At 41.2% G+C, this 23899-nt stretch overlaps 1 protein-coding gene across 1 annotated transcript in view; it reads right to left on the minus strand.

The window, feature by feature from the left end:
- Positions 1-246: 246 nt before the first annotated feature.
- RALBP1 (ralA binding protein 1) overlaps positions 247-23899 on the minus strand; it is a 49116-nt gene continuing 25463 nt past the window's right edge. The window contains exons 2-10 of the mRNA XM_019814990.2: positions 22123-22421; positions 19694-20152; positions 15393-15742; positions 13698-13859; positions 12562-12693; positions 8232-8339; positions 4063-4184; positions 3693-3816; positions 247-1936 (exon numbers count right to left, since the gene is read on the minus strand). Coding sequence (XP_019670549.2) covers positions 1694-1936; positions 3693-3816; positions 4063-4184; positions 8232-8339; positions 12562-12693; positions 13698-13859; positions 15393-15742; positions 19694-20152; positions 22123-22366 — 1944 coding nt within the window. The 5' untranslated portion in view covers positions 22367-22421 and the 3' untranslated portion in view covers positions 247-1693. The remainder of the gene's footprint in view (positions 1937-3692; positions 3817-4062; positions 4185-8231; positions 8340-12561; positions 12694-13697; positions 13860-15392; positions 15743-19693; positions 20153-22122; positions 22422-23899) is intronic.

Here is a 23899-nt window from a genome sequence, read left to right on the forward strand (position 1 = left end):
AAAAAAACAAGATGCTTTTGTTTGTTGGTTTGTTTTTCCTCAAATGGCTGTTGAATTTATTTGTTTGATCAATAATGGTCCTGGCAAAAATTAGTTAACGAATGCGGAGACAGTTGTAATGAAATACTAATTTTAAAAATCCATGACACCTTGATAGAAATTAGAGTTTACACAAACAAAAAAGAAACCTTCGATATTGCCAGTAAATATAAAATAAATGTAATATGACCGACAGGACAGCAAGAAGGCTTTTATACGTTTATATTTGACACCTGACCATATTTTCAGTCACCATAATATCTTCTCTCCAGATTTAAAAAAATAGTATGCTGATTTCTATAACAAAGCTTTTTTTCGTACAAAAATCAAACAATGGCCAACAAGTCACAACAGTGCAATAGGTAGAGAATAAAAAACCGCATCAAACAGGTGCTGAAAATAAATAGTAACTAGGAGAGGACAGAGCCCTCGTGGGGGGTTTGTTTCCATCACCTTGAGTGCGTGGGGTTTATCTTCACAGCCATGAGAGCTGACCTACCTCACGGGTGCCATTTATTCAGACAGAGCGTGACTGAACAAAGGTGCCCGAGAGCTGACCTCCCAGATGCCTCAGTCACCGGAGAAGTTACAGAAGCAAGAAAACGGGGTCGGGGAATCACAGCTATCATTTAAAGGAAAAGTTTTTTTCTATTGCTCAATCTTGTCAATTGGGAGTCCGTCAGCAGGTTCACTGAGATCATAGGATACGGGTAATTGGACACTTTTGTTTAAGAGCATATATGGCTTATTCAGGCAGAGAGACTTTTACATTCCAGCCCAAGCAAGCAATCTAAGTCATCCTGTGTTTAATGGAAGATCAGTCACACGAGAAGATCTCCGGGTTAAGGAACCGGTCCTCTGTGTGGAGGCCTCAGGTCAGGCGGCTACCTCCGACCAACCCACTGAAAAGCATGTGATCACCGGCAGCGAGGAGCCCGCAGGAGCCCGGCGGCTGCTCCTACACGGGGGCCACGCTGCCCCGGGGCCAGCGGGCGGGCTCCACTGGCAGCTCTGTGACAGGTCAGGCCATCCGGTGACTCAGGTTCATGGACTGGTTTAGGGCCGTCAAAGGAGAGGGTGACAAGGGTGGGCAAAGGTAACCTCAGTAACAGCCATTCTGGCCAGTCAGGAAATCTGAGGCAGCTCCCCATTATAGAATCTGCACCGAGAAGGTGTAAAAGGCACAAGCAAGAGTGACTAGTAAGCAGAGATCCCGGAGGGTGACACTACGGGGCAATCCACAAGGCAGGAACAGGATTTACCTTGTTTGGCTCCACCCCCCACCCCCACCCCACCCCACCCCCCACCGAGAGAAAGAGATCCTGATTCTGCTGTAATAAAAAAGCAAAGAAAGACGATTTTTGGTTTAAAAAGAAGCCACTCAAGGGTTAAAATAGTTTTAAGTTAACAAGGAAAATTAATCTTCAAATAAGCTGACACTATCTGGAAAACTCATCTGTCCCCTACAAGCCCACAATGCGTGCACTGCTTTGTCCTCCCGTGTAACCTGAGCCTGACGCGGAGAAGTCATACGTGTGAGAGAAGAAAGAGTCTGAGGAGAAAAGACATCTTTACAGAATGTACAGCACAGAGTTGTGCACTCTGACTCTCGGGATTACAGTAAGATGCACGGGTCTCGTTGGGTCTGGGCTGCTCAGATGGGCGTCTCCTTCCTGTCTCTGCTCGGTGACGGCTTGGCCTGCTCCTTAGCCGCTTTCGTCTCCAGGGCGCCGTCTCTGGGCGGCTGGCCGGCCCCGCGCCTCTCGGGCTCCTCGTCGTCCTGCCCTGGCGGCTCGGGCTTGGCTCGCTGCAGCTGAAGCAGGCGGAGCTGCACCCGCAGCTCGACGATGGCCTCTCGCTCTTCGTGAATTGCTTGATTCAAATGATTGTTCTTTATCTTGAGGAACGACAAAAGAACAGTCGTCACTTACGCAAGAAGGTCCAAAGGAACAGATTCAGGAATAGAGAACAGTTAGCAAGGGTGTGCTACACAGCAATCTATTCTGTTTTAGTCAACTCAGCTGTGAGACTGGAGACAGGAACACGGATGCGCAAATGAGACACGTCAACACCTCGACCCCGAATGCACAAAATTCAAGAACGAAACTGCTAATTACAGAAGAGTGAACACATCTGGAAAACATAAATGTACCAAGAGAAAACAGTTCGCTTAATAATAATAAATATGTCAGTGTTTCAAGTAGGTGTATGTTTTGAACTGGCTCCTGACTAGCCCTGAAGTAAGCAGAAGATGAGAGGGACTTGACCAGCAATTAGAGGGGGACGTCAGAGACAGGATCAAATCCCAGATCTATCTCAAAAGTGAACGTCCTTTGTCTTTTGTGAATGGCATTTCTTTACATCTGAACTGTGCTACTGAAGCAAACTACAGAAAACTATCAGTTCTAGATTATCTGCCTGCATTCAGCAAAGTCGAGGTAGCGAGACAGTAGCTGATCCCAGAATCCTACAAACCTCCCTCGGTAGCAGGCTACTTACTGGCTGCACGGCGCACCCTCTCCTCTCTGGGCTGTGGCATTTCTACGCAGCCTGCGTTTCCCAGGCTCCCTTGCGGCTACCTACAGCCACGTGACTGTGCCTTTGCTAACAAGGTATGAGCGGAGGCCCTTAACCACCAGGCATCCTTGGATTCCTTCCCCCTTCCTGCTGAGAGTGGGCAAGACCTAAGGCCACTCTGGACCCCAAATGTTTTCCACATGGGGGGAGGGCTTCCCGTGTGGAGGGTGGCAGACGTGCATGTCTGCCAGGCGAGGGACATAACCATCTTGTTCAAACCGCGAGAATATCCTCTCTTACAGCGGCTACACCTAGATCCCAAGTACTGCAATTCTGGAATAGATCTTCCTACTTAGGATTTTCACGTGGTCTGCCAAGTGTTAGGAAAGCAAACTAAAGTGCCAACGGGAGGCCCTTGTAAAGGGAAGCCACCTGGTGGCCCAGGCCTCAACCGCTGCTCTGCTTCTCCCACGACACACCCGTGGCCGTAGCCAGTGTCCTGGGACGTGGACCTTGGTGGGCAGCCCCTCTGAACTCTGTCCACGGGACTTCTGTGGGCGGCAGTTTTGTGCGGGATTCTATTGTCTATGCAGTGAGAGGCTGATTTGCCCCAGCAGCTGAGTGCATCGGGACGAGGGAAAGCAAGCCGTCACCCTGTTCTTAGAGCAAGACGAGGACGGCTCTCCTCTCTCAACCCCTGAGGTACATCTGGAGACAATGATTAATCTGGGGTAAGCAGGGGAACTCCGATCGCGCTCACAGAAATCTCTTGCTTTTCACCACGCGGTTGCCTCCCCGATCCCTGGGGCCGACACACTGGCTGCTCCGAGGGTTAAGGGACAAGAGAAAGCTCTGTCCCCATTTTACCCACAGGAGAGTCAGGAGGCTTTTCGACCTCTTCCACCAGCATTGCTCTTTCTGCTCATCTCTGGGAACTGAGCCCAGATCTTTCGCAGCGGTTCGAGGGCAGTCGGGGCAGCCGCCACAGCCCAAGGACGCCCGCCGAGGCCACGCTGTGCGGCGCGCCCGGCCGGCTCCGGTGAGACGTCCCCTCAACTCTCTCCTCAGCCTCCCCGCTCGTTCCCACAGAAAGGAAGACCGCTTCTAAGGGAAACTTTCTGGAAGCCGGTGCTCACTTCTAGCTCCTCGTTCTGCCTCTGGAGGTCCTCCAGGATGATCTGCAGCTCCTCCTCGTCCTCGCTCTCGCTCTCGCTGTCGGAGGAGTACTCCTCGGTCTCGCTGCGGCCGTGCTGCTGGCGGCTGCGGGTGGGAGGCCGAGAGAGCCGGTGAGCAGAGGAGCGCGCACCGCTGCCCTCCCGCCCTTCCTTCCCCTTCACCAGCGCTCCACGGGTCCACTCAGTGGAGCCACTTAGGAAGAAACGGTAAAGCTGACTGGTTCGGATGCCCAGTTCTTTTGCGTGGAAGTCTGAGAGTTGAAACAACTACGTGCATCTTTCAGTAAACATTCTTGCGAACTTAAAACTAAGACCCTCAGCTTTCCTCTACCTCTGAATTTCAGCAATCTCGGCTCTGAGGCGTTCGATCTCTTCTTTTTCGGAGGCGATCTGTCGGCGCAGAAACTGCTCCATGGCTAGAAGCTCCTCCTGTTCAGTCAGGATCTCGTTCTCCTGAAATAATGACCACTGGTGAGCACCTTCGAGAGTATGAGTCTAGGGAATGTCGCCTTTTGGGGTCTCCTATGTTGCCTTAAATTCTTTAGCCCCATATGTGACACAAGTTATGGGAAAGCTTGTACTACAAAGCTTATCATCCTGTTTCCCTAACTAATGTCATGGAAAGGCTGAGAAAAAGTAGACTAAGTTATTCGGGAGGAATACCTAGATTTTTCCCAAGACAAAAAATGCCACCTCAGAATCCCCCGTCCTCAATTTGCAAAGGCTCCCGATGAACCAGTACCCTGGGCACAAAGGCCAAGTGACTGTTTTTGATTCCCAGTCCCTCCTGAATGCCTTTCTACTTCTCAGTAAGGACCTCTCTTATCTATTTCGGGGTCAAGATAGAACTAGGAAAAGAAGGACCCAGGAGATACACAGCTGGTGTATTACCTTAAAGCAAATCCTAGTAAAGGGAAAACATTCCCAGATGAGATCTTTCCTCCTCACCAAAATCCACCGTCCTCCTCAACCCACGTCCCCAGAGATGATAAACAGTAAATATTCTGCTTTCACAGATATGCATTTCTAAAACTGGATCACCAAAGGGAAGCTAACCCCTCCAACCTATGAGTCTAGAAATGAGTCTAGAAAAGAACCAAAGCAGACAAAATTTCAGAGGCAGAAACGTCAGGCTATGGAAAACAAGGAGTCTGAGGCAAGGGTCTACAGCATTTCCTTCTCAACTTCTAGGTATTGAAAGGATAAGCACCTGTGTTTGAACCTGAACGCCACTGGGGTCAAATTCTAGAGGGAACTCAAAGCCTCCAGCAAGCACGAGCAAGCTCTCAGAGATGTAATATGCGGCGTTCCCTCCCCGTGTGTTTCTAAACACAGATGCTTTCCCTTTATCCCAGGGGACCCATTAAAGCTCATGTTCTGAAAAATGTCAGACTGAAAAACTCTGAACTAAAGACATAATCTGGGACTTTATCCTGTCTTCAGGGGAAGAGCTGTGTTCCTGCTAGGCAAAACAATGTCCTTCTCAGAAGTGAAAGAAAAGGGGGACGCCTGGGTGGCTCAGTTAAACGCCCAACTTCAGCTCAGGTCATGACCTTGCAGTTCATGGGTTCGAGCCCCACATCAGGCTCTGTGTTGACAGCTCAGAGCCTGCTTCAGATTCCGTGTCTTCCTCTCTCTCTGCCCCTCCCCCCACTAGCACTCTATCTCACTTTCTCTCCCAGAAATGAATAAACATTACAAAAAAAAAAAAAAGTGACAGGAAAGGAATGGAACTTGTAAAGCTTTAGGTACCCCACACATGTGAATTTCTGGAAATACACGGACTGCCATCAGAACCTAGGACTTCATTTCTGTTAACCTCTGGGAGTTTCCAGAACAGAGTGAGGCTGACTTAAGAAATGCAGAGAAAGAAAGGAGCTCATTTCCAACTCTATGCCTGGAATACAGTAGATACTCAAGAGCTATTTGTCAAATCAATGAATGAATAATAAAGCAATTCATCTCCAACAAATGAGTTCACCCACAAAGAATAAAATGAAAATATCTAAACAGGTGTTATCAGCAACAACAATCAGATAAAATCTATACTGTTACATTTCAAGGATCCCAAACTTTGTGGTCAGGAAAAACACATTTTAAAATATTAAAAGTCTGGGCGCTTCCGTGGCTCAATCGGTTAAGTGTCTGACTCTTGGTTTCAGCCCATAATCACATGGTTGATGGGCTCAAGCCCCGTGCTGGGCTCTGTGCTGGCAGGGCAGAGCCTGCTGGGGATTCTCTCTCTCCCCCTCCCCCGCTCACTCACACACTCTTTCTCTCTCAAAATGAAAGAATAAACTTTAATTTTTTTTAAACTGCCATCTCATTAACATGAAACAAATTAATTACAACTCCCCTGTAAGTTACGGAAAACATTATAACTCAGACCTGTGTGTGGATAAAATGAGATTAAGCATCTAGAACAGTGTCCAGTAAGTAGCAGTCAGTGGAGGACAGTTTCTCCTGAACACTTCAGCAAACACCACATAAAAGTTAAAACCAACAAATACAACAGGCATGATCCCATTAAAGCCACTTAATCATCTTTCGAGTTTCTTTAAAAGACTCACACCTCTGTGGTTGAGCTTCTCAAATTATAATATATGAGGACCATTTAGAGTCTTGCAACACACTCTTGAAGGACCAACGGGTCAAAGAAGAAATCAAATATCTAGAGATAAATGAAAGTAGAAACACAACGTGTCAAAACTACAGGATGAAGTAAGAGCAACTCGAAGAGGGAAGTTTATGGTGATAAATGCCTTCATTAAGAAAAAAGAAAGATCTCAAACAACGTATCTTTACAGCTGAAGGAACTAGAAAAAGAACAAACTTAAAATTAGCAAAAGGGAGGAAATAATACAGATCAGAGCAGAAATAAATGAAATAGAGACTAGAAAAACAATACAAAAGATTAATGAAACTGAGTTGTTTTTATTTTTGTAAATGTTTATTTTTGAGAGAGCACACACATGCACAGTAGCATGCACAGAGGGAGAGGGAAAGAGAATCCCAAGCAGGCTCTGAGCTTTCAGTGCAAAGCCCAATGTGGGACTTGAACCCACAAAGATCAAGACCTGAACCAAAATCAAGAGTCAGACACTCAAACGACTGAGCCACCCAGGCACTCCAAGAGTTCGTCTTCTGAAAAGACAAAATTGACAAACCTTTAGCTAGAATAAAAGGACTCAAAGCTATACATGAAAGAGGAAAAACTACAACTGATACCGCAGGAATACAAAGCATCATGAGAGACTACAATAAACATTTATACACCAACAAACTGGACAACCTAGAAGAAATGGGTATGTTCTTAGAAACACAGTACCTGCCAAGACTGACCCATGACGGCATAGCAAATCTGAACAGAGTCGTACAAACACTGAATCAGTTCTCAAAAATCACCCAACCAAGCAAAAACCACAACCAGATGGCTTCACAGGTAAATTCTACCAAACATTTAAAGAAGTAATGCCAATCCTTTTCAAACTCTTCCAAGAAAACGGAAAAAGGAATGCTCTCAAACTTCCTTTTATAAGGCCAGCATTATGATTACCAGAGCCAGACAAAGACACTACAAGAAAAGAAAATTACAGGTCAGTATCCTTGATGAACACAGAAGCAAAGAGATCATACACCATGATCAAGAAGGATTGATCTCTGGGGCGTAAGGATGGTCCAACATACGCAAGTCAATAAATGTGATATACCACATTCACAGAGCACACTGTTGGTAGGAATGTAAACTGAACCCAGCCGTTATGAAAAACAGAAGAACTACCATACGACCCAGCAATTCCACCTCTGGGCATATACCCAAAGGAAATGAAAAGAAGACTGAAGAGATACCCGCCCTGCCATGTTTACTGCAGCATTATTCACAATAGTCAAAATATGAAAACAGCTTCGTGGTCAATGCATGAATGGATAGATGCGGGGTGTGTATGAACACACACAGACACAGGAATATTATTCAGCCATGAGAAAGAAGGAAATCTTGCCATTTATGACAATGAACCTGGAGGACACCATGCTAAGTGAAACAAGCCATACATAGAAAGACAAATACTGTATGATCTCACTTCTATGTGGAATGTTAAAAAAAAAAAAAAAAAAAAAAAAAGTAGAACTCAGAGAAGTAGAGAGTAGAACAGTGGTTACCAGAGGCAAAGGGATGGGGAAAATGGCGAGATGTTGGTCAAAGATACAAAGTTGCAATTACAAAAGGATAAGTAAGTCTAGAGATCTAGTATACAGGCATGACGACTATAGTTAATAACATTGTATTAACTAGTGGAAATGTACTAAAAGAATAGATTTCAGGTGTTCCCATCACAAAAGAAAAACGTAACTGTATGAGGAAACAATGTTAATTAGCTTCACCATAGTAATCACTTCACTATGGATAGGTGTATCAACCATCGAGCTGTATACCTTAATTATGTACAATTTTTATTTTTAAGAAAGGATCTTGCAAAGTAGAGAAAAAGTTTAGCTTACCTGAGCAAGGAGAATATTTATAACTTCTTCATTTTCATTCATTTCTTCTTTGGAAACATCCTCTTTTGAAAGACTGGCAATCTCTTGTGCAATCTTGGTTTCACACTCCTATTGGGTGAGACAAATGAAAAAGAACTGCTCAGCCCCTATGTAACACATATTCAACAATTCCACACCATCACCAAACTTCCTTCTCACTTCCCAGAATTGCCAAAGTAGCAGTAACAGTCAGGTGACCCACTGGATAGATGAGCATTTGTTAACTGTGCTTCCAAAATAAGGTGTGCATCTTAGTCTGTGGCCGCACTATGAAAAATGTTTAATTCTGGTTAACGTGCTCACCATTTCTGGAACCCATCCATATAAATGACCTTCTGTGATCTTTTTGTTTGTTTGGATGTTGTCAATTTTAAGTATACAATTCAATTAGTTTGGCAAATGAATACAGTTAAGTAACCGGCACAATAATCACATTACAGAACATTTCCATCACCACACAAAGTACCCTTGGGTTCTTCCACCATCTGCTGGCCTCTGGCAACCACTGACCTGTTTTCCATTGCTATAGTTTTGCCTTTTCTTGAGTGTCATATAAATTGAATCAGTCAGTAAGTATCTTTTTTTTATGTAGCTTCTTTCACTTAGCATTATGCTTTTTTTTTTTAAGTTTCTTTATTTTGAGAGAGAGGGAGGGGGAAAGAAGGGGAGGGAGGGAAGGAGGGAGACAGAGTGAGAGAGTGAGAGTGAGAGAGAGAGAAAGAGAGAGAGAGAGAGAGATAATGAATATCCCAAGCAGGCTTCACCCTGGCAATACAGAGCCCAACAGTGGGCTCCAACCCACAAACCATGAGATCATGACTTGAGCCAAAAAAGCAAGAGTCAGATGCTTAACTGGCTCAGCCACCCAGGTGCCCTCATCATAATGCTTTTACTATTCATCTATTTTGTTGTTTGTATTGGTAGTTTGCTGAGTAATATGCCATGACATAAATGTACATCAAGTTGTTTATCCATTCACCAGCTGATGGACATTTGGATCCTTCCTGGTTTTGAACCATTATAACCAGAGCTGTTATGTACATTTCGTACATACATGCTTCGAGTGGGTACATATGCTTCCTTCTTTTAAATACTTAAAAGTGGGATTGCTTGGTCATATGGTAACCATATGTTTAACTTTATAAGAAACTGCCAAACTGTTTTCCAAAATTACTGTACCATTTTGCATTACCAAGAGCAACAATGAGCATTCCCGTTGCGCCACATTCTTGGCAACACCTGGTATTTTTATTTTTAATCATTCTTGTTGGCGTGTAGTGGTATCTCACTGTGGTTTCAATATGTATTTCCTTTATGATAAACGATGTTGAGCACTGTTTATTTGCATGTGCTTATTTGTCATCTGTACATGATCTTTGGTAAAGTGCCTGTTCAACTTTTTTGCCTTTTAAAAAAAAAAAAAAGTTTAAGAGAGTGTGCCCACACACAAGGGGGAAGGGGGGCAGAGAGGGGAAGACACAGAATCCTAAGCAGGCTCCTCACTATGAGCGCAGAGCCCAACGGGAGGGCTCAATTCCATGAACCATGAGATCACGACCTGAGCCAAAATCAAGGGTCAGACGCTTAACTGAGCCACCCAGTCACCCCAGCTTTTTTGCCCTTTTAAAAACTGAATTCTTATTATAACAAATGTACCATACTCTGGTGGGCGAGCAGAGGGTATATGGGAAATCTCTGTATCTTCCTCTCAATTTTGCTATGAACCTAAATCTGCTTAAAAAAAATAAACTCTAAAAAAAAAAATTTTGTTGTCTTAAGTTTTTTATAGATTTGAGTCCTTTATCAGGTATGGGTTTTCGCAAATATTTTGTCACAGCCTCTGCCTTGTATACTCATTTTCTTCAGTGTCTTTTGAAGAGCATGTTTTATTTTTATTTATTTTTAATGTTTATTTATTTTGAGAGAGAAGAGAGAGCATGTGCATGTGTGAGCAGGGGAGGGGCAGAGAGAGAGGGAGAGAGAGAATTTCAAGCAGGTTCTGTGCCATCAGCGTAGAGCCCGACGCAGGGCTCGATCTCACGAACTGTGAAATCACGACCTGGGCTGAAACCAAGAGTCAGGTGCTCAACTGACTGAGCCACCCAGGTGCCCCTGAAGAGCAGGTTTTAGAATGCTGATGAGATGTAATCTAACAATTTTTTTTTTTTTTTTTTTTTTTTTTTTACAGTTCATGGGTATTGTGTCCTATTTAAGAAATTACTGCCTGACCTGAGTCAAAGTCAGTAAGATCTTCTATGCTTTCTTCTGGAAGTTCTTTTTAGGTCTTAGATTCACTTTGACTTAGTTTTTGCATATGCTGTGTAGAAAGAGTCAAGGATTTTGTTTTGGTCATTCTTTTTTTGCATACAGATATTCAATTGTTCCAACACAATTTGTTGAAAAGAAAATCCTTCCCCATTGAATTGTCTTATCATCTTTGTGGAAAATTAACTGCCCATATATTGGTGGGTCTATTTCTGGACTTTCTCCTCTATATGCTTCTCTTTATCCAACGTCTACTATCTTGGTTACTGTAATTTCACAGCAAGTCTTAACATCAGGTAGTACAAGTCCTCCAGTGTTGTTCTTTTTCTACAACTGTTTACATCATTTGTATTTTCACATAAATTTTAGAAGAGCTTATTAATTTCTACAAACCCACCTGTTTAGATTTTGATTGGGATTAAATCCACAGATAAATTTGAGAAAACCTAACATTTTAACAATATTAAGATATATCACTCCACCTATTTAGGTCTTCGTTTTTCTTTTTAGGTCCAATATCTGATTGCTCATTGCTAATATACAGAAATACAGCAGACCTCTGTGTATCTACTCTTGTATCCCACAATTGTGCTAAATTCACTTATCAGTTTTTTGATAGATTTTGTATGTAGACAGTCATGTTGTCTACATATAAAGGATTTTTGGGGCGCCTGGGTGGCTCAGTTGGTTAAACATCCGACTTCAGCTCAGGTCGTGATCTCACGGTTTGTGAGTTCAAGCCCCACATCGGGCTCTTGGCTGTCACAGAGGCTGCTTTGGGTCCTATCTTCTCTCTCTCTGCCCCTGCTTGTTCTCTGTCAAATAAACATTAAAAAAATAAATAACTAATTTATTTCTCAAGGTTGAAATCAACTTGACAAAACCTTTTGAGAATTTTATAAATGAACGAGCAGCTATAAAGAGACAGCATAAAGAAAACTGGTAGAGTAAAAGTAACCCATCCTTTCTAAAGTGCCTCTGGTTTGCTCTGTCACAATTCTTTTATCCAAGAGAGAGGAGAAGCAAGAGTAATGAAAACCAAACATCCATTATCCCTGTCACAGGTCAGAAACCCTTCATTTCAAGTCTGAGAGGCAATGCCACGTGGGTAACAATTACAACCATGAGGGCTAGTCGGTCAGTCACTGGTTCCAGACTGAAGCATGAAGAGAAAGACAACAGGCATAGGAAAACAAAAAAAAAAAGACAGATAATCTGGTAAGCAGGAGAAAAGAAGGAAGAAAAACACACAAAGGGCTTTCGCCAGTCTGCCAGTCCTAGAAGGCATGTGCAAACACCTCATGTTTCCTCTCTGACAAAGCTAACTTCCACATAAATGCAAATCTCTAATCTCAGAGCGACATAAATACATGAGCTGTCTTTGTCTGTTAGCACAACCACAATGGTGACCCACCACTGATCATGCTCTAGCGGTCTGATGGATGCTGACTAACGTTCCCTGGAAGTACTGTGGGGCCTGCCATTGAATCTGAACACAGGTTGTAAGAGGGTCCAGAGATCTGAGATCTCAGCCTTTTGGCTAGGCAACCCACGGCCCCAGAACCAAGAAACATACATGAGAGGAGATGAAAAGTCTGATTCGTGTGCCCCAAACTTAGCAGGAGTCACAGGCTACTCTTCCTTTTATGAGGTGAATAAAACTGCCTCCTCATGTTTCCCAAGAGCTGACTCAAAGCCTTCAAATTCCCCAGCAGTCTCTGAAATGTATCACTATCCAATTGCTTCTGTTTACAAGTACAACCAAGCAGGAAATGACAAAACAGCTTTTAGTAAAATCATGTTTGACTTAAAAAAAACAAAAACCAAAAAACCAACTTCCTAAATAATCATTTCCCTGATACCAAAATGAAGGATCAATAATCCAGAACTGGGAACACTCAGGGAACTTTACTTCAGGAGACATACACATATTGTGTTTTAAGAGAAACTTAACTTAAAAAATTCCAGCGCATTCTGTTTATATTCTATTATCGACATGACGTACCAAAATGCCAAATTTACTCACTTGTCTCTTAGCTTCTCTCAGTTTCCTTTTGAGGGCTGTCAAAATTCTTTGTACTTCCCATAATCTTTCTTCTTTAGATAAATCCTTTATCCCAGCCTGCAAATCTCGATGTAAACAATTTAAAAGAAACTCCTAGAAAACAATATACCACACACTGAGTGGTATCCCATGTCTCATCATCGCAAAATAAAACTATATGAAATTTCTAAAGATGTACAACCAACTATTTTTCAATTATTAGTAAGGGAATGATATAATGGCATGGATTATTTTTTCGAGGCTATCACTGAAAATCCTTTTTTGCCTGGGCATTAGGTTCTCATCGTTAATTTACATTGGTTCAGTAACAGTTCATTCACATCCCTTTCCCACAACACATCAACAACCAATGATGGGAGCTCAGAGCAGATAAAAGGAAAGAAAACCAAGCAAAAATTTGATAATATGTATGCAAATAAAAAGTATAACAATAATCAAATATAGGTAGATTTCTTGGCCCTGAATTTCGTAATCAGTTTTGCTAAACACACACACATCAAATGAACGGTATTTTCTGTCAGAACAGAACGGTGGAAAAGCACTGGATTCGGGGTCAAATTCTGGTTCTACAGTTTACTAAAGCCACGTGACACAGTGAGTTAATTTCCACAAGTTTATTTCTATCTGGAAAACATGGCTGATAACAGCAACCCTGTCCAGATAAGTTAACACTTTTGGACTCCTTACAACGTGCCTGGCACCATTATCTCATTTATGGTAGTAATCTTCATGCCAAACCACAAGATGACCCATTTTAAAATGGGATCATCAAGGTTAACAGAGGTTAAGCAGTATGCCTAAAAATCAGTTAACTTTAACCACAGCAAGAATTTAAAGCCAGGTCTTTTGGGTTTCAAAATCTGTATTCTTTCTACCACAATATTCTGACTTCACCGGCATGAAATAGGGCCAGGCAGAGATTTCTGCCCTCAGCGTGCCACGAACAATGTGCCCGACAATTTCCAGACCCACAGAAAGTGCTCAGTGAACAAGAGCTCCTCCTCCGAACCATCCCTGTTGATCATCATAATCATCCAAAAGGGTCAGAGCAAAGGTAGGCTCTTTAGGGTTGAAGGTGGGGCTGAGCACACACACACCTGTCTTCTGATCTCCTCCTTGATGTTCTCCTGGGTCTCTGGCAGTGTAGGCATAGTGGCCATGTTAGACCATCGAAGAGGTTTGGTCACTTGCTTTAGTATCACATTTCCAAAGAGCTCTTGCACATGTGTGAAAAACACATATAGGACACGATTGCTAATCTAAGAAAAAATAAATAAAAAGATTTGCAAAAAAAAAAAAAAAAAAAAAAAAAAAAACCAACCAAAAAAACCCCAAAAACCTATTCAAATTATCATTTTATTTCATTTAATTTGTGTCTGCTGCATAGTACATCCTTTAATTGTAGACATGGGAGTGACTTTTTTCCAAGGCAGTGACTGGACATGCTCTGCTAATTACTGACCAACTTAAGAGAATGGAAAAACAGCATATATTCAAGCATGTATTCAAGCACCATAAGGAATTTGAAAAAATAAATAAACAAAAGGACAGGAAAAAGGATGCAGAACTCAATGATCATCAATTTTCTCTCTCTCTCTCTCTTTTTTTTTTTTTTTTTTTTTTTAGCAATACTGATCTTAAAAACCTTATGTTCTTTACTCTCGAGTTATTCTGAGACCTTTAACACATACCAGTGTATGTAGCGAGGGACAGGGCAAGGAAGAGTACCGGGAGTTGTCAAGCTGGGCTTGACATGAGAGCCATTACTCTGGAAATCAATGCTTTGCAGGCACATATGCACAACCAGTGTTTAAATATCACGTTCATATGCTAGGAGATCAGGACATCAATTACTTTCTACCTAAAACTTAACAACACACTTGAACCTTCTATGAAACTATCATCCCTACCATAGTAATATTAAGTAACAATATAATATTTACCAAATTCTGAAATTCTGACTAGTCTGAACGATCAAACTGAAATTTGAGAAACATTTTGCTTCCAAAATATAGTCAATGAGTGATGAAAGAATCTTGAATACAAGAAAATATACCCTTACAACAACAGTGCATTGTAACAATGGCTGATAATAACCTAGTATACTGGTCAAAAAGAGAGCTTAAAATAATACAAACATCATCACTTCATTTTTTTTGCCTTTTGTGTCTGGCCTGAATAAAATATCGAGCATACCGTATAACTCTAATTAAATGACAATAAACGCTCTGTGCCAACACCCAGTCAACAGCAATAAACAAAGGCCAAGTATTCATGCTGTAAAGACACACCAATTAACATACTACCAACTCCCTGAAATGCCTCCTGAGATTAAAATTCTATAAAATCCTTCTCTAGGATCTATCTTTATGAATGAAATCATCAGGATAAATCCCTGACCAAACAAATGATGTCAGGCCCCTCTGTGCTGAAGTCTGATATAGGGTGTAATATAATTAAGCAATGAAGCTTAATGAAGCTATCTGAAGAAAGAAATGAAATCTCCCAAAGTCTACAGATGAACTTTGTAACTGTGGGTACCATGGGCTCCTCCTCTACTCATGAGGGATCACTGTCATCAGGAACTGGTTTGGAGAACCACACCAAAGACCGTACAACACTCAAATTGCACAGCTACATGCTAGTCATGACACTGTCCGTGTTCCGAGAGAACAAGACCAATACTCTAGCATCTACTTTTGCTGGTTAACTGCTTGGTGTGCGATTTAGCAATAGAAAATGACTCCCCAGGGTCAGCATCAGAGGGCACGTGTGCAGGGAAGGCCATGTACCTGAACAGTTGGGCTGAGCACTATAGAAATGTTCTGTATATTCATTTTTGTTTCCAGTTCCTTCGCGATAACATGGTCCATGTGCACGACCAGCCAAGAAATCAGAAGATGGTTACATTCTGGCAGCTCTTTGAGCAAGCGCTGGAATTCCTGCACCTTCTCGCTCTCCGTGCTCCGCCCACAAGCCTCTTCAAAGCGAGGCATCAGCTCTTTGGTAAGCAGATTCTCGGGAAGGTCTCGCAAATACTGCTTCAACAAACTGGCCACGGTGTTAGGCTCATATTCTTCCAAATTTGGAGACTCCTCTCTGTCATAGGCTGCTTTCAGCTCGTCCACCTTTGATTTAATTCCTAAAAACATCCAAATTCCGAAGGGAAAGAGGGTATCAAGAAAATAATCAAACACACAACTTTTTTCACCATGACACCCACTGCTGTGGGAAGAGATTTGAGGAGAGCCAAACCTCTAGTTATGAAGCAATGACCTGCTCGAGGTTCGTACAATTCCTCCGTAAGGATGATAACATAAAAGACTACACTGTGAGGGTGAATTCAACCAAAAGCTAAATGATACCAGGAAAACTCAATATTCAGAACAAAAGTCAGAGCAATCAGGGAACGTTTTAAGTTTTAAAACATGCCAAGTGATTCAAGGGACATTTTTTTTTTTTTTCATTTAAAGCTAGGTAGGTAAAAATTCAGGCAAAAATTCAACTACAATCCAAGCATAAGTCTTGCTCCCCAAAAAGGGCCAATGGCCTTTTCTAACAAGTCACAAGACTGACAACATACAGCACAACTCGGTATTTATAAGCATGTTCCAACAAGCTGTAGGTCATTACTTTTTATAAGCAAACATTGTATCATAAATACAAAAGGTGGGTTTGCTATCTAAACACACTCTGTGAAAAAAGTGTCCATTAAATAATCCCCATCTAATTTCTATTTTTAAATTTGAATTTTTGTATATTTTCTTAATCTGGAACACAGCTGGAGCCACCACACAAAAAAAGCGAAACTTGGGTTTCTCAAATCCAATTGTTTGGTTTTTCTTACTGCACAGAAACACTGACACACAAAACGGCTGTTTTTCAAACATTTTATAAGTTTTGAAGCCCTCAGTCCAATCTGAATTTAAGTGATATGGATTCAGTGCCAGCAAATGCTCATAAAAGCACAAGGAAGCTTTCTGTTGTGTTTAACACTTGAAATTCTAGGCCAATTACCTGAAACAAGATTAAGGCTGAGAGACTGTAATGGTCCAGGTGCAAATGCTTAAGTGTCATCTAACCTGAAGAGCATTTTATAATCAATAGTGCTTATTACATCTGGGCTTATCTTATGTGAAAACCTTCCAAAGGCATTACAAAAAATGTGTCACTTATCCAGTGCTAATAAAATCAATAACTCTAAATATGAAAGTAACAAAATAAAGCTTATTTCTGTATAATCTTCATTTTGACATAAAAGTTAGAAAATACTCCCCATTTTCTTACTTTTATGACATGACTAAAACATGGTGAGTGATAACTTTAATTGAAACTCTTAGCAAAGACCTCTTCTCTCTCTCACATGTATTTATATGCATCTAATTTTTCTCTCCAATAGTGCCTACCCAGAAAACTGCACAAGTAAACAATTAGAATGTCTTTGGTTTGTTGTTACTCTGAAGTTATCAAAATTGTTTTCTTTTTATTTTATTTTTTTTTAATTTTTTTTCAACGTTTTTATTTATTTTTGGGACAGAGAGAGACAGAGCATGAATGGGGGAAGGGCAGAGAGAGAGGGAGACACAGAATCGGAAACAGGCTCCAGGCTCCGAGCCATCAGCCCAGAGCCCGACGCGGGGCTCGAACTCAGGGACCGCGAGATCGTGACCTGGCTGAAGTCGGACGCTTAACCGACTGCGCCACCCAGGCGCCCCAAAATTGTTTTCTTTTTAAAGACTGGATGCTTAAAAAAACATCTCAGGTAGAGAGAGAGCATACACAAAATGAAATGTGTGTTTTAAAACTGGAACTTATAGGGGCAAATGGGTGGCTCAGTTGGTTAAGTGTCCAACTTTTGTTTTATGCTCAGGTCATAATCTCATGGCTCCACAGTTCGAGCCCTGCATCAGGCTCCACACTGACAATTAGAGCCTGCTTGGGATTCTCTCTCTGCCCCTCCCCCACTCACACACATGTGCATGCACATGCACACTCTCTCTCAAAATAGATAAACTTTAAAAAACAAAATAAAAAAGAAAACTAGCACTTATAATAGGAATAAGAACCAAAAACTCTCCAGCAGAAAACAGTCTTATGAGCATTCAAAGAAAGAAAAAAAAGTCACAGCCATTAACTCTAATCCACGGTATCCTGAATATAGCACACTGTCAGAGCTTAAAAAATGATAAAAAATTGATCAAAGCAGGAGCTCAGCCTCCAGGAATCAATGATCAGGGGAACAGCTCCCTTTGAGTGCTCTGACACACAAACAGAGTTCTGCAACTCCAACTCCAAAAGAATGCAAACATCAAAAATAGGTCAAAGACAAAAGAATCCTTTGAACAAAGGTGTAGAAACTCTTCAGAGAAACTTTCACCTAGAACAAAATTCCTTCCTATCAGACTCAAGTGAGAGAAAGCAGCTATGTTGGTATTATTTAAATCTTTAAAAATCAATTCATCATTAGTTTTAAAAGTCAAATTTTCAAGTTCATTTAAATGTGTTTATTTTCATGTTACTAAAGAATTATAAATTCAAATGCAATGCCCTATCTATGGATTATATTTTCTATAAAATGGTAGCATGTTAGCCAAAATATTCTTAATGATGATACGCTGTCTAAGGGGTACTATGTTAAGGGTTCCCCAATTATCAGAGATGCCTGTCCTTTCCCCAAAAGCCAAATATATCAAATCTGCCCTCTAAAAATTGATTGTGTGAACCAAATCAATGGAAAAAACTAAGTGTAATGTCTCTATATTCTAAATGTGTATGATTTGACTCATCATGAAAATGTGTGACCAACAAGTTTTATAAAATAGATCTCCAGAGGCAGCTGGGTGGCTCAATCAGTTATGTGTCCAACTCTTGATCTCGGCTCTGGTCATGATCCCACGGTCGTGAGTTGGAATTCCCACATCGGGCTCTGCATTGACAGTGCAAAGCCTGCTTGGGATTCCCTCTCTATCTCTCTGTGCCCTTTCCCCACTTACATGCACACTGTCTTTCTCTCTCGAAATAAATGTGTTAAAAAAATAATAATAATAGGGGCTCAGTCGGTTAAGCGTCCGACTTTGGCTCAGGTCACGATCTCGCAGTTCGTGGGTTCGAGCCCCGTGTCAGGCTCTGTGCTGACAGCTCAGAGCCTGGAGCCTGCTTCAGATTCTGTGTCTCGCTCTCTCTCTGCCCCTCCCCTGCTCATGCTCTGTCTCTCTCTGTCTCAAGAATAAATAAAACATTAAAAAAATAATAATTAAAAAAATAATAATAATAAATAAATAATTTCCAGTATCAAGAACTAAATCATGGGAAAGTAATGATTTAGAACACAGATGTTGCCACAGGTCAGGACTTCCATCCTGTACAGTACAAAAGAAAGAAATAAAATCTTTTTTCTTTAAGTAGCATACATTTAGCTGGATTTTAGACATCCAATATGAATTACATTCTTGCCAAATAAGAAATCTGAACTTTCACATGTATGGAAAACATAAACAGAAAATCAATTTCACTAATATATGTAATAGCTGCACATGGCTGACAAAAACACTGACATTTGGGGCCTAAACAGTTAGCAAGTAACATTTCACGTTCTTTCAGCCGAACTCAGGAAATACATTCTATGATTAGGTCAATAAAAGTGTCTCCTGGCCAAGAAGCATCCCTTAACCGAGATATCTTTCTTTGTCCTACTGATCTCCCTCACAACACTGAGCCCTGCTCAGAGGGAAGGAGGTGAGAAGAATAAAGCATAGTCTGAGGGCACCCAACTGAAGGGACATGACTCATATACTTTGTTTAGACTCATCCGGGCTCCTGAAAACTGTGAACAACTCGTGTATCAAGGCTCCTGATAGAAGAGAATATCACAAAAAAAGCAAACTGCTAAAACACACACACACACACACACACACACACACACACACACACACACAGTGTGGGGGATTTCTGTGCAACTAGAAGGACTGAGGAAATGAGTAAGACTTATTAGGAACCATGCCACAATTTTCCTCACAAGTTCTTCTTTTCCCTTCCTGTGAAAAATGGAAGTGAATTTTTAAAAACCCCTAAGAGAAGCACGTGTGCCCAATACCTGAAACTCTGTAGATGCCTTCACACTTCATGCCATACTTCTCTACATAATCTACACATTCACGGAAAACCGCCGGCAGCCGAATGCCGTCGTACATCATGGTCCTCTCTACTGCATCGGCCAAAGGAACTCCAAAAATGGGTTTGAGATTCGGAACGTCAACCTGAGGCACCTCTGGTTCCTGAATTGGCTTCTTCTTTTTCTTCTTTTCCTTCCACTGTTTAACAACATCAGCTGCTGTCAAGTCTTTTGACTTCTTCTCTTTATGTTTCTCTTCTTTGTGCTTTTCTTCTTTATGTTTTTCCTCTTTGGGTTTCTCTTTTATTTTAAAATCCTTCTCTTTCTTTTTAGAAAAGCTGGGCTTCTTGAAAACATGGATTCCCTTGGACCTCTTCATTTTGGAAGGACTTTCAGCCTCATCTCCAGAGCTATCTTCCTGAAAGGCAGCATAGCCTTCAGCTGCCAAAGAAATGCAGGGAATGTAAGTCATACACCTGTTTCATGTCAAACCGTCCATGAACTTTTGGAAAACAGGACCAAAAACAGTGCCACCCGGGACTGGCTACCTTGCTTTTCACTTCATGGCCAATCCCTCCTGGGTGCTGCCAGTCATGAAAGGGGTTTCTTCTCAGCTAACATGAGATGCTGCACTGACATCTCCTGACCACAAGAGGGCGAATGCGGCGTGCCAGTCACCTTTGTAACCGGGTTCATGTGTGGGCCGGTGGAATTTTGGCAAACCAAACCAAATATTGTAAACACACAACAAAGGATCTGCAGAGAGGGCTAATGCAAGGAGTCCTTCTATAATATATGATGAAAAATGATGAAAAATCATCATCTGAATAATGGCCTCTTATTTAGATTTTTTTTTTCATATATTTGGTCCCTGTTATTGAAGCAATCTGACACCACGACACAAACGGCCCTGCCGTTCAGATGCTCCGGCCGTTCCCCTGTCACACTTTGCCCTCCTGTCACTAGCTGTGAAGTTCTTTCTGGAGACCAGCAGGGGCTGAAGTCTCAACTGGGTAGAGGACAGAACCAGGAAAGTTCCCGGATCTCTGGATGGCGGCCGAATGCATCAGCCCACTTCTCTGCATCTTGAGCCCTGGTTTTCACACGCTGACACTTGTTTTATATCCTATCAGTTATCCTACTTTGGTTTGGTTGTTATTTTAAAATATGATTTTCCTGTTCTTTTCTTTAGCCAGCTACCTTAATAAGCCATTTCATAACGAACATTAAATTTAAAAATTTCACAAATTACCCTCTACTTAAAATACCACAAACGCCACAGCAACCAGAAGAGCAGAAATCTTAAGGGCGAGAACAGCACGACACAGAGCAGCTGCAGTTCTCAGACACTGCTGGTGTGAGTGCAATCTGGTACGACCACTCTGAAAAATCGTTTTGCAGGATCTACTAATGCTAAAACAAGCATGGCCTTTTAAGAGAGCAATCCCACAACAGAAACGTATAACCACGTACAACGACATTCACAGAAGCACTATTCACAAGTCAAAAACTGAAAACAACCCAAATGACCAATAACAGAAGAGATACATTCTAGCATATTAATGCAACGGAACAAAATCCAGTAATAAAAACGACAAATTACTGCCACGTGGAATACACGGATGAATCTAACAAATACAACTTTGGGCAAAAGAAACTAGACACAAAAGGAAATATGCTTTCATTTACATAAATTCAAAATCAGGCAGTTTCAAGCTATACTGAAAGAAACTTACCTTTGGGAAGTGTGGGGGATTCCCTCTGCAGGGATAATGGGAGGGAATTTCTAAGCGTGCTGATAATGCTCTATTTCCAGATGCTTGTAATTACAAGGACGCATGTCCATTTTGTGACAGCTCATTCAAGTGGCACACAATTTGTGCATTCTATCTCAATGCTATGCTTCAAAAACAAATTGACTTAAGTATAACATGAAACTCAAAACAGAGCACCTCATTTGCTTTTAACATACTAAAGAGCTATGCTTAAACAATTTGGCTTTCCTACAGAATAGGACCTATATACAGAGAATGCATCGTGGCATCTGCTTAAGACAAACAAATAACTACCTTTTTCACAGTTCCAATAAAGTGTACCCCCACTGGCCTACACAACCCAGCCAAGAAAGTAATATTCTGTAAGGGTAAAATTTCAATATCTACTTTTTATACATTATTTAAAATGACCCATTTACGAAACTTCTAACAAAAACCTTTACCACTTCTGGAAATTCAGTAATTTTGTTCACAAGAGTAAGACCCTAAGATACAACTCTAGTATACAAAAATTGAGACCCAGAAAAGTAAAGAACAGAAAATGCCAAACAAGAATCTTTGCAGACAGCAGGCACAGTGATTAGAGTAAAAGTTTACCCAAAATATACCAAAAGCGTAGAGAAAAATGGCACTTACTCCTTTTTTCTTTTTTCTTAAATTTTCCTTTTTTCTTCCCATGGTCTTTCTCATCATCAGACACTATGTCAGGAGGCTCATGAAGGCTGTCATGGGGAGGCGAGGGCTCGCCAGTGCGGTACAAGCCGGGAAACTTGGTAGGGCTGATCTCCTCAGAGCTGGGGGTTCGGGTAAGACCACTGCCATGCTCCACCCTGCGGTGCTCACTAGGGCTGCTGGTGGGGGGCAGGAAGCACTCAGTCATTCTGCCTCCCTGACGAGACAGTGAGGAGGGTTTCTCTGTTACCTATCCATTACACCTGCACAGAGGGAGAAAAGATCATCAACACCAACCAGAACACAAAAGCACCGCACAAAACACGGCGATTAACCTTGCATTTACAAATCAAAAATATTTTTCTTTACAACCCTTTTGAAAATACTCATTCATTTTAACATCTCAAGTTACATTCCATTCATCACACATTTCAGTTCTCAAAGAGGCAGAAAGCACTGGCACCTTTAAGTATTAGAAAAATGAACTAAATGAAAATGAGAGTTCTCAAAGTCGAATACAGAGTTCCTCTTAAAAAGAAGGGGTTTCATTTTGACTGTTCTATCCAACATGCAATCTATTTTTCTTTAAGTCATGAAAAAACAACCATGAATAATAAATTACACAGACAGCTTAATACAACTACACATGAATAGTTCAGGATGAGAATTAAAATTTACAATATTTATAGCGATGTATTTGATGATTCACACAATTATAGATCATTCATTATAGTTCTACAGTGCATGATATTAGGTAGTTCATGTGTTGATAGTAACTTATTTTGTATTGCAGTTATGTTAAAAGAAACAAGGGAACCCTTATTTGTTCAATCCGAAAGACACACTAAACAGATTCACTAGAATGGACACTATACAGGACAAATGCAATAAGAGTTCAAGGTTTGGTCACTTTTTCTTCCTCTTTAGACAGAGGTAACACAGTCTATGTACATTATTCAAAAGTTAGTTGGATTATTAGTTCTTATTCCACTTTAATATCTTTATGATACTCATTTGGAAAACTATTAGAATCACTTGTTTCTCTTTGCATTCACTTTTAAGGTTATTTTGCAATTTAATAAATCCAAGAGCCCTAAATGACAAGGCTAATAAATCTGACCATGAACACACTCAAAAGAAAATGTAAAAAAAAAAAAAAAATTCTGCAGAGCGCCTGGGTGACTCAGTTGGTTAAGCATCCGACTCTTGGTTTCAGTTCAGGTCATGATCGCACGGTTTGTGGGTTCAAGGCCTTCATTGGGCTCTGTGCTGACGGCGTGTGATTCTCTCTCTCCCTCTTTTTCTGTCCCTCCCCTGCAAGCTCTCTCTCAAAATAAATAAACTGTAAAAAAAAAAAAAAAATGTGCAATAGCTAAGTTCTTTAAAGAGCTAAGAGCTCTTACAAATCAGTAAAAATATGAACAAATCAAGACACCTACACAAAGGACATGATATAATTCACAGAAAAATGACTAATATCCATGCAAAAATAATGTTCAGGTACAGTTTTAATTTTTAAAGTATAAACTAAAACAGTAATATCAGTCTAATATCAGACTGGCAAAGAACAAAAAAGTGTATAATACCCAATGTTGGTAAAGATATAAGCAAAGGACTCATAAGACTCTCTACTAATAACAGAAGTATAAATTAGCACAATCTTTTTTGAAAAGCAATTTGGCAATATCAAAATATAAAATGTGCTCTCTGATCCAGGCATTCCTCTTTCAGGAATTTATCT

This window comes from Felis catus, chromosome D3, assembly GCF_018350175.1.
Source record: "Felis catus isolate Fca126 chromosome D3, F.catus_Fca126_mat1.0, whole genome shotgun sequence".
Taxonomy (NCBI): Eukaryota; Metazoa; Chordata; class Mammalia; order Carnivora; family Felidae; genus Felis; species Felis catus.